The sequence below is a fragment of the Nymphaea colorata genome, chromosome 12 (genome assembly GCF_008831285.2).
Source record: "Nymphaea colorata isolate Beijing-Zhang1983 chromosome 12, ASM883128v2, whole genome shotgun sequence".
Lineage (NCBI taxonomy): Eukaryota > Viridiplantae > Streptophyta > Magnoliopsida > Nymphaeales > Nymphaeaceae > Nymphaea > Nymphaea colorata.
Genome location: NC_045149.1, coordinates 21,387,019 through 21,398,697, shown reverse-complemented (window position 1 = coordinate 21,398,697; position 11,679 = coordinate 21,387,019). Strand labels below are relative to the sequence as shown.

At 43.1% G+C, this 11,679-nt stretch overlaps 1 protein-coding gene across 1 annotated transcript; it reads right to left on the bottom strand.

The window, feature by feature from the left end:
- Positions 1–1,430: 1,430 nt before the first annotated feature.
- LOC116266428 (protein EXORDIUM-like 2) lies at positions 1,431–2,653 on the bottom strand. The gene has a single exon (XM_031647649.2). The coding sequence runs from the start codon at positions 2,563–2,565 to the stop codon at positions 1,591–1,593; it is 975 nt and encodes a 324-aa protein (XP_031503509.1). The 5' UTR covers positions 2,566–2,653; the 3' UTR covers positions 1,431–1,590.
- Positions 2,654–11,679: the final 9,026 nt, after the last annotated feature.

Sequence of the window (11,679 nt, the reverse complement as noted above, 5' to 3'; positions counted from 1 at the left end):
TCTTTGTTCCCAAACACGGGATACTTATTCTGATTTGCTGAGATTATCCTTCCTTCTTTCCCTGAATCTTTTCCAGTGGTTCAATTCTCAACTTATCCCGAAGAGTATGGTTCCAGATTAAATTGAATCAATAGAGAATTTAACAGCAAAACTAACATTGATTTTTTCTACTTTAGATGATTGATTGCCAAGAAAAGCTCTGTCCTCCTTGAAGCCTGCCTAAGTTGCAGGTGCCAAGAATTCAAACACATACTGCAGTAAAGTTTGGTTAACGTTCTTTTTCTTTCTTATCATGGAAATTAGATCCGCTAATGACACCAGCATAATTTTAACAGAAACAGTTTAGTTTATAAAAATATTTTGGAACCCAATTAAGGAAACATTGAGTTTGATGTACTATCTTCCAACCAATAACTTCAAATTAATCTTATTCTAGAGAGGGTTGGTGCAATGGACGGGGCGGATTGGTAGTCGTCAAATTATCTATGCTACAAACGGGAGCTACCAATGTAGAACTTGAAGTGTGAGGACAGCACTTTGAAGCACCAAAATTATGCCCTCTAAGAGGATTGGGCGAAAAGCTTCGGGGTGGTGTGTCTCCTCCATCCACCCAAGAATTCAAATTTATCATCGAGAGATGGGTTACATGTGAAGAGAGAGAGAGAGAGAGAGTCGTTTTTTTCTCATCAACCATTGCAGGTTAATGGGTTAACTTAAGTTTACTTGACATTATTTGGGCTGTTCCTTGTTCTATTGAAGACAAAAGCAAGCTTCATCGATTGAAGCCTTGAGAAGATAATCCCATCAACAAGAATGACGAATTAGAATTTTGTCCAGAGCCTTCAATCAAACACCCTCTCTTGTCCTCTCATACTTACAAATATTAAATTGTTCAAATTTTAAACGTCCAAGAACAGGGCGGCTTTTGAGCAATCCAGATCCGAAAGCTGCCAAAGAACCACCGTTTGAAACACAAAAAAAGAAGCAAAAAAAGGTTGCTTAAAAGTGAGAAGACAAAAAAATAAAGGCATCGACTCCAAGCGCTGACAGAAACTCGGGAACTGCAACCTCCCATAACAAACACCATAAAGGAATTTAGAAAAGGCAACGCCTAGATTCTAGAATAAGGTATATCCTCTCATTGGGCATCATTTCCAAAGGAACCCACCCTACTCCCCCTCTTCCTCCCCTACCAATGATTTTTGATGCATTGGAAGTTGCATTATACATCATTCCAAACTTTGGACATAATATATATTTTCCCCAAAACAGTATATTTTTTAAGTATATGAAACACCCAAGTTGTTGTTTTCTATTGTTCTTTTGCTAATACAAGTTGCTTGGTGCTTAGTCCTAAGAATAGTATTATCTTATTATCCATGTTGGGCAATGCTTTGTAAATTCAAATCAAGTTAAAGCGTGATTCATACTTGAGTGACGAAGACAAGCAGAAACATGGACTACTTAGCATATTTATGTACATTGATGAGTGCCTCTCTTGGTGAGAGCAAAAGAGACGGTTTGGATCCAGACCCGGAACCCGAATCACAAAAGCCTAAGGAAAACCATTGTTTGTTTCTATTGCTATGGTCATACAAGAGTGGAGCAGGAGCGGGTCTGCGGGTCCCATAATGCCGGTAACAGGTACTTCCTACCGTTCAGCCCGACGGCGTTGAAGCTGGCGCCGGTCGTCGGGTCCACCAGGAGGTTTCCGGCGTAGCCAGGGTATGAGCCGGTACCGTACATGCCGGGGCAGGCGGAGGCAGCCTCCAGGGGGGCGCCGGCCGCGCCCTGGTAGTAGCCGTTTCCGAGCGGGTTCGTGACGGCGGCTGCGAGCAGAGAGGCGATGTTGATGATCATGCCGTCGACGCCGACATCGCCGTTGGGGGCGACGAGGGGAGGAGACTGGGGGCCGTAGATGGGCTGGTGGAAGGGCCAGGCGCAGGTACCGGGGCACTGGGAGGCAGAGTTGCCCACCCAGACGTAGGCGGAGGAGGGCGGGTGAGAGCCGTGGGTGCCGCAGCCGCCCATGCAGAAGCCCTCGACGGTGACGTCGGCGGAGGTGAGGACGAGCGTCAGGGACCTACCGCCGGCGGCCGACGGAGCATGCTTGGAGGCCAACTGGGAGATTTGGGCCCGAGTGAGGGTCTTCCCCAAAGAGTAGGCAGAGTCGAGGTTCTGGCCCGCGAGCACCGGCATGACGACGCCAGCGGCGAAGGAGGAAGAAGCCGGCTGCGATTTGGGCAGGGCGGCGGAGTACTTCTCGACGGTCCTCCACCAGGTGGAGACGGTCGGATGGCCGGCGGAAGAGGAGGATGGCTGGTGGAGGGAGTTGAGGAAGTCGACGACGATGGCGTGCTGGGAAGGGGTGAAATCCCCGTACCAGACGACGCTCAGGGGGAGCTTTCCGGTGAGCAGGGGACCGTTGTGGTACTGGAGGATGAGTGGCGGAGGGGTGTAGAGGGAGGCGAGCTTTCTCGACCCTCCCCCACCCATCGACCAGCAGAGCTCCACCGTACAGAGGAGCACCACCATGGCCAACAAGGCACTGATGCTAGAAGCCATTGCTCCTGAAGATAGAAAGGAAGCGGACAGAGAGAGAGAGGGAAGAGAGAGATATATCTGTGGATCAATGCAAGGCAGGCAGGGATCAGAGGGGTTTAAATAGGGAGAGAGAGGCGTGAAGGAGAGAGAGAGAGAGGGGGAGGGAGAAATGGTGGCGTGGGAAAATGCGCCTGACCCTTCCTGGAATATCAAAGGGTTGGCACAGTAAGGATGACAATGACAGACGCGACTGTATTTCGGCAAACAGTGTGGAGAGAGAAAGGGCAGTGATTTTTAGTCGCCTTCACCATTTCGAAGACTGTTAATCCCGTGCCAGCGTCACGGACCTCACCACTTTTGCCTTTCTGAGTTTCAAACATGAGCTTCATCTTTTTTTGGCCCAGCGTGTTGTCCCACAAGAGAGATCTAGAGAGAGAGATGGGGAGAGAGAGAGAGAGAGATGACCTTTACCCGACAGATCTTTCCGATGAAACTTTTAGCAGCTTCCTCTCATCTTCTTCAATGGTTACATGCGAGCATATATAGTCAATGTTTTCTTTCATAAGAAAGATTTGAGTTGTGCTCGCACGAGAGCTTATGTAAATATAAACATAGTTTATGAACACTAAGTTTTGCAGAAATTAAATTTTGATCAGTTCTTTTACAGGGTAGGAAAAATATTTCAACACCGAATTTGCTTTTAATGTCTTGGGTGGTGTGATATTAAAACCTCAAAATCAGATTACTTATACCAATTTGCAAAGTTTTATTATGAAAACTATGTTTCACTCAAACACACTTTAAGCCCGAGTTCAGCGGCACCAGAACTATACTTGAGAGTGTCACTCAAACACGCCCTTCTTCTCAAGATTCTGACTGGAGACATGACAAAATCCGCTCTATTTCCGACTAAAGTGGTGCCGACACATGTAGTGCCCTAAGAATACCACATAAATTTTGCTCCAAAAAAATCCAAGCGGTCAAAACCCTAGGTGCAACCTTCTTCGGCATACCACCAAAACTTAAATTCTCCAAAAAATCCAAAGCAGCACGGACCCATGGCGCCGATCAAGAGCACATTTTTCTTCCTCCTTTTTTCCTCTCTCTCTCTCTCTCTCTCTTCACCGTCGTCATCTTGGTGGACGTGGCCGATCAGCCCACACGGGCGCATAGGGACGTGGCGCCGACGGCGACGTCAAGATGGGCAGGCGAGATAAATGTGGTGCATGCACGACCATGCACACTCCATCATCATTCATCTTGGCCTTTTCTTCCCCGCCATCAGGCCGTCCAGCTTGTCGCAATTACGTAGGATGCCCTCGGCCTCGAAAGGGAAGGGGAAGTTCGCCCCGAACGGTGCGGGGGTAGTATCGTCAACCGCGACCTAAAAGTTGCCAGTCAGTTGACATTGACTTGATGACGCGAAGGATATTTTGAGCGTGGGGCCCGTTGGCGTCCACGTTGGACGTGTCGGATTCTGATTGGGCGAATGGGATCTGTGGCCTGAGGTCGTCCCAGTCAGCAGCAGAAGAAGACAAGAAAGGAGCCACCTGTAAGGTCAAGGTCCGCTTAAGTGGGCCCCACCAGAGTCGGAAACGTCAGGTCAGAGACGTCTTTTTCCATTTTTGCCCTGTCTTTCCCGGCGCCGGAAACCGGTCGACGTCCCGGTAAAATGGGGAGAACAATCCCCTTTGAAGGTTTTACAATTTTTACAAATCACCCCTGAAAGTTCGGAGGCCCGTCTCAAGTGAGCTTCTTCTCTTCAAATATTTAGTAATTACTCCTTCAATGGTGCCTTTATTTTTTTTTTTTCGAATACTCCGAAATTTTTTCCTATGTGAAAAAACTAAAAATTGGAGCTGGGTTTTTTTTTTTTGTAATAAGTTCAAAAATCAGCTTTCAAGCAACATTGATTATGAGGTGACCTTTTATAGCCAAACACAAGACAACCACTTGTGTGCTCGTCACTTTATCAACATTGGTGATGGCACTGAACTATAAACATTCATGCGTATTGTAGATTGAAAGGTTGCCACGCAAATGAGTCGTCTGATATGAAATTTTAAAGCATTGCATCTCTTAGTCAGTCTTAGTGTCACATTATATATATATTTTTTTGAACTTTAAATGGCAGTCATTGTGATTTGAAGGATGTGTCATAAGTAATAAGGAAAGGCGGGCATCGGGCCTCGACAATGGCGCTGGGATGGACTGAGCTTCGGTTGATTATTTGACATTCGAGTCGGCCTGATAAAAAAAAAAACTCATTGGACTGCACTGGCTCAGTTTTATATATTATGTATTTAACAATTATCCCTTCATACTTTCTATTTTGTTTTGTTTTCTCTCTCTCTCTCTCTCTCTCTCTCTCTCTCTCTCTCTCTATATATATATATATATATATATATATATATATATAAAGTCGAGGTAAAAACTTTTGGTGTATCATTGATGGCTCCTTTAAAAACTTATTGTGTGTCGGTGAAGACTCTCTTAAAATACATCAATCTGGGTTTCTAAGCTATTAAAAAAATGAAATGTTAAGAGTTTCAAATTTGAGTAGGTTTGGCCAAGCCCAACAACTAAGGCGGTTAGGCTTGGGCTGCAGTCAGAGGCTTTCAATCGGTCCGAGTTCAAATTTGTTAAGCTTCGGGCTGGTTTGGTCAGCTCGACTAGTGGAGTAAGAAATTTTTGACCGATAGGCACTAGGTAATACTTTAAACTGTAATTTTTAAGAGGCAACTAATATTTAAATAAGTAAATAACCTTGAGGTCTTAATATATAAATAATCAATGTACGTAGGTGCGCGCAGGCAATTGCTCATACATGTCCACATGTGTCTCGGCCGCCATTAGGTAAAATCTTATAGATACCTTATCTTCCTCTTTGGAATGTAATCGGAAATCTCAACGCTAATACGTCATTTTCTCCTTCTATTATTAGCATTGGCTAAAATATGCTTATTATTGGTTGATTCTTTCTTAAGGTATGTTTTGAATAATGTTTGAGGCTCCAGCAACAGAAAAAGTATGCCTTCCAATAAACAAAGCCAGTTGAAACGAATGCGACTTCAATCCACGCAATTAAGAGTTAGAAATGCCTAAGTAGAGCTGTTCATGAGCAAGTTCGAGAAGAGTTGAGCCAGCTCGAACCCAGCTCGTTTGTTTTGAAAGGAACTCGAACTCGGCTCAAGCTTGACTCGAGTTCTATCTCATTAACTCGAGCTCGACTCAGCTTGAGTTCTTAAAACTCAAACTCAGCTTGATTCAGCTCGATTAAGCTCGAGCCAAAGATTGGCTTGAGTCGAGCTAAGCATTTCATTAAAAAAATTATTTTTTAAAGTCACGTGTATACCCATTTGAGCAATTTATTTTTTTTTTTAAATCTTATGAGACTTATTTTATATATTTTTTTTCTCGAGCTTAACTGGGTTTAACCGAGTCGAGCCCACTTAACTTGAGCTCGACTCGTTTAGGTTGTCGAGTTCATTTTTTAACTGGAACTCGACTCGTTTAATAAATGAGTCAAGTTCCAGTTAAGTTTATCGAGCCAGTTCGAGTCAAGCTCTACTCATTGAACAGCCAGCCTAAGGGTGCAGTTCAGCTGCAAATTGACTGCATGCATATGCATGTGGGTGGCTATTCCAACCATCACACTGTATTTCGAATCCAAACCCTTAGACGTAGATCCAAACAGGCAATCTTCCTTGGATCTATTAAATCTTTTCGAGTCGGATCAGAAACGGGTCCGGATACAAGGTCAGACCTTATTTGGGTCAGACCAAATTCAACCGGGCATATCCACTTCAAAGGGCATGTGTGACATTTAATGTTTGTGGCATATGTGAGGACGTCCCAACTGGGTCCATTCGGGTAAGACCGACATTCCAAATCGATTAAATTAGGATACAGTTACATTCAAACAACCGGACCCCTCCACTGGGGTCCGGACCCACGGCTTTAATGGCCCCTTATCATGAGTCTCCACGGTTAGCAAGCGGGAAGGGCAGCTTTTTCCTTTTCCTTTTCTTTTTAGACCGTCCTTGATAAGATTTAGCAGATCTTTGCTTTTATTTGTGTGATGGATCATGAGCCAGCCCTGTATTGGATAGAGATGAATGATGATGAGAAGGTGCGCCGTCTATTCTGCTCGACCTAACCTCACAAATTAAGTCCAGATGGTTGGTATATTAGGAATTGATTGCGAATAATTCAAACAAAAAAAATATGTTAGAAATGTATGTATCTTACTTTTAAAATTGTTTGAGATACTTAGTTTTGTTTATTATTTGTTTGTTTTTTGTTTAATGCAAGTGGTCAGGATTTCTGTTTGAGCACTTGTGTTCTAATATATTGGATGATTTCTAAGATTCGATCTAAGCTCTAACAAATTTCGCGGTTTCGAGTTTGTTAATCTTTTTGCCGTTTTCGTCCGCTACTGGAGGAGCTAGAAATTTTTTTTTTCGAGAGTATTTTTCACGGAGTTTTATATCAGAAGGGACACTCATATACTCAACGTAGATAATACTTAAAGATATACTTGTTGGTATTGAACTCTTGTCCTCTTTCACTTTTGTAGCCATAGTCATATATTGGTTTAATCAAAGAACAAATTTAATGTATTAAGTTGGAAAATCCCTTTGTTATCTCAAAATTTTCTTAACTAGAGGCAGATAATTATATATACCCTTTGATCCCCCATGCTCATTAAACTTATGATTGTTAATCATAAGTTATGGGCCTACAAGCAAGAGAGGTTCTGAAAAATTACAGCTGAAATTTCTCGGCCTGTGGTTTCTCATGCAAGTTCTCTATGCGCCCCCCCACTGGTCCCGTGTTCTTACCAAACTCTGTCGACATAATTTCAAACCATAAAATCTCATGGCCCATGAACCTTGCATTTCAAAGCTATTTCAAAACATCCCTAGACTACTACATCTCAATCATATCTAGCTGTAGAGTTTGACTGAAAAACCTTATAGAGAACCCATTGACACACTCTCTCTCCAATTATTTTGGGTGCGCGGCAAACATATTTCACCGCTTGAGCTAGTTCTGATTGTTCCCGTCTTTTTTGATTTGTCCTCTGGGTTCAGGGCTGCGTTGGAGTCTGGAATAGGGACAATGCACATTCAATTCGGTACAACGCCCTATTGACTCGTAGAGCATGACGCTCACCGAAATTGAATTGACAAATGGCTCTCAGCGGCTCCCCAGCTTGACCAGTTATGTTGTGCCGCTTGGAGCTCCTCTCTCCAATTATTTGAACACGCATTTTTATTGATTCAACTATACATGTATGTAGAGTGCGTGATGTAATACATAGAATCCCAAACTCAAAGTAGTTCATCGGTTAATTAGACGCACTTATTGGAAGCTTTCTGTATTTATCTCTGCTATCTTGACATCATGATGGCTTGGTCTTTAATAAACTAAAGCTTTGAACAGAGTTTAGTATGTATTTTAATGGCGGATTGCTGTGCCTCTGGTCAGTCTCTTGAGGTGTGACCGAAGGCTACGCTCGGGCCCCATCTGACAGGCCATGGGTCTCATCGATGAACAGCTGTTCATTACCAAGACTGGCATTTATGACCGCCCATTTTTAGATGGACGGACAGGGACGCTCCGGCGACCGCCCTCCCTTATCCATCCGCCGCTGCCGACCGTGAAATCATTTGTTACGTTGGCTCGGTGGTCTTTCTTTGTGCTTGCTCTTCAAATTTTTATCGCCCGGTGCTAATGATGTTCCGTGAAAAGATATTACTTCAAGGTGGCAGTGAAGGAGAAGGCGGAAGATACGTAGATGACTGCAAGCGGGCGTTGAAGTCCATGGCGGAAAATGATGAGAAAACCGAAATATTTTCTGACGTCCAAATCTGAGTTCGAGATGGGGGCGATGGATCGGCCAATTTTGTGGTCCAAATCCCATCAATATCTTTAATTTCAATCACATCAAACATCACAGTCTGCCATGCAATTTGGTGCTGTCAAGCAGCTCCGCAGGGACAGAGAAAGAGAGAGAGAGAACCACACACCAAAGCCGCAGAACAGAGAGTTTAATTCTCCGCACCGTACACAATAAAAGAGAGGCGCTCTTCTTTTGTTTACTGTTCTCTTATATTGTACAACACGGTACGCCATGTTCGCACAAATCGTACTTGCAATGAACAGTTTTCGCCGGCGTCGTCTCCAAGTCTGTTAGAAAAAGTTTCTGAGTCTTGTGTTTTCAACGTGTAGAAAAGGTTTCCGAGTCTTCTGTTTACAGGAAGAACCAAGTCTGGAAGCTTCAAGCAAACACTCTCAGGTGGGCAGACGGGCCTCGACTGTTAGAATTCGAGCTCGTGATCCTCTTTCGGCGTGGAGCTTTGTTGAGTGAGGTCATCCACTGTTTGGAGGAGGCTCGAAGTTTACAGGCTGAAGCTTTCAATCTCGTTTTTCATTTTGAATTTCAGCTTTGTCTGGTGGTTGGCGGGCAGGACAAAGAGTCCCCTGTTTGCTCGACCAGCAGTATATAGGGTTAGATAGAGATTCGTAAGCAAATGACGGAAGATCTGGTGAGGAGGTGAAGGAGATGGGACCTCTCTCAGATCATACCCTGCACTCCTAGTCTACATCTTTAACATGTACCAAATAAATTTAATAAAAGTAATAATAATAAATACAATATTTAAATGTGAAGCTTTTTCGGTGATATGGATGGTACTGGTAGGGCAAGGTTTGGATGAGGATGGGCGAGGGGAGGAGCATTATTGTGGGAGTCGCTGTGCTGGCGCCCGCCTGCACACGGGCGTTTGGCGGGACGCGGTGCCGGTCAACCTCGGCGTCCCACTCTTCATTTAAGTCGACTGCACCTACTCCGCATCAAACACGCCCGCACAGACCCTACGTGTTCCGCTGCGTAGGGGCCTGCCCGTGAACCCCCACTGTGCTCCATTTACATCCCCACGCCACGCATTTCACCACCTTCTGCCGAGCCCCCATACCTCCTGCTTTAAAATATACGCCCCTCTGCTTGTGTAGCCCTTGCACGACCGGTACATCACTTCAAACTTCAAAGTGCACCCTATCCCCTAGAATATATATATATATATATATATATATATAGAGAGAGAGAGAGAGAGAGAGAGAGAGAGTATAATTTGTGTCAATTATTAACGTAAAACTTATGAATATGATAATTACGTCATCTTACTTCATTTAGCGATGTAGTTGGTCACTCTAGATTTGAAATCCAACCCAACTGACAGATCCCAACTCGCCTCTTAGCAGATTCCATTCTAGATCCAAAAAAACTAAAGATCAGCGCTGAAAATTTCTAACAATTGTTAACTTTTGCTGATGTGGGTAAAAATTCATAATTTATCAAAGTGAGCATTTAAGTCAACCTAAGGTTCATTTAAGATCTTTACTTTACTTCTTTGCATTGAGGGGAGAAAATCTGATCTTAAGTCCACAGTTCTCCTTTATGACAGTGTCTAACTTCTCCTTTATGACGATTGCTTACACAGAAAAGCAACACTATATCTTGCATGAATCTGAGGCAGATCCTGTAGCTAATAAAATTCCAAAACGAAGATCTAAAAGGTCAATTGACCTAAAAATATTCGCTATTTCATACTCTTCTTCACAATGGATGTGGATATATACCTGCATTCTCCATAGGTTGTCGTTTGCTGAGGCTCAAACACAAAAAGAAATCGACAGGGCTCGCTTTAGCAAAAGTGCAGAAGATTTCCAAGCTCACATGGTTCCAATCATGTGACAAGGAATCTGCGGACTTACTTTTTAGGTTGAGCATTTTGCTCGACACCCCAGGTACCCAACAAATATGTTTTATGATGTTCGTCATATAAAAGGTGTAACAAATTGAAAATGATAACGTCGCAGTGGTAGCTTCTCTACGTGAATGAATATAAGCATATTTAGTGGTTCACCTTTTTTTGGTTTGTGGCCTCCAAATTTCATTTACATTGTTTGATTTGATGTATCTATGGCTAGATTGTAAGTTGACATAACATCTAATGAATTTTAATGTTTTTCTCGGGTATTTTGATGATGAGTAGAGCGAGGGAGCATGGGCATGTGCAGGGAGCTGCTCACCTAAACTATTGAACGAGAAAGTTTAGTTTTGTATTGAAGATTCTTGATAATTTTTGAGAATTTATAAGTAGTTAAACGATTAGTTGCCATGATTCTTCGCATTTTTGGATAGCAACAAAAGCTAGTTGTGAACAAGTTACAGTCTGGCGAATTGAAAACTTGAGCTTAGTGTAGGAATGAGCCGAGTTGCTACAGAACCCCACATTTCGCAGTGTAGACATATCGTTAACTTGGTAACATGTATTTTCTCTATTGATTTGGCTTGGCAGATATGAAGATTGTCAAAAATGCATATATATTAAGTTCCTAGCACCAAAGACAAAGCCAAGGGGGTCCCGCACCGGCCTTGTGCCTCCTTTTCAAAAAAAAAAAAATACATGTAAATTTTAGAAAATTTTATCTATCATATACAAAAATTTTGAAAAACGATATTTTGGCTTTTGTCAAAATTTAGAAAAACTAATTCGGCACTCCTCATGAAAATTTTTTGGCTTCGCCCCTGCCTAGCATAATCACTTTGGTGGACTTGAAGAGGTTAGTTATCATGAACTTGCTCTTAGTTGAACAAGGTTCACATATGTAAAGTTTTTAAGAGCTTAGTTATCATGAACTTGCTCTCAGTTGAACAAGGTTCACATATGTAAGATTTTTATAGTTTCTAAAATTCGTAACATAAATCCTGAACCAGAGGTAAAAGAAAAGGGAAAAGGGCTTTGGACTCGTCGAGATACATCCCCCAAATTCCATAATATGGAAAGGGGTGCACAGAAAACCTGAGTTCGGCAATTACAATCCCAGCCCTGCCAAACACGATTTTCGGTATTTATAAAGATCCCGTTTGGCAATTATTGTTGGCCGTGGGATTGGACCACCAGCCGCTGCGGTGGCCGGCTGCTGTTGTTGTCATGATTGGCCTGTGGTAGCTCCAGGCACCATCATGCTTTCCCACTGCAAGCTCATTCCTTTGGCTTCCCAGCTGGATCCAGGTCCAAGTCGTATGTTGACCCAAACGATTTTGAATTTTGAAAATTAATT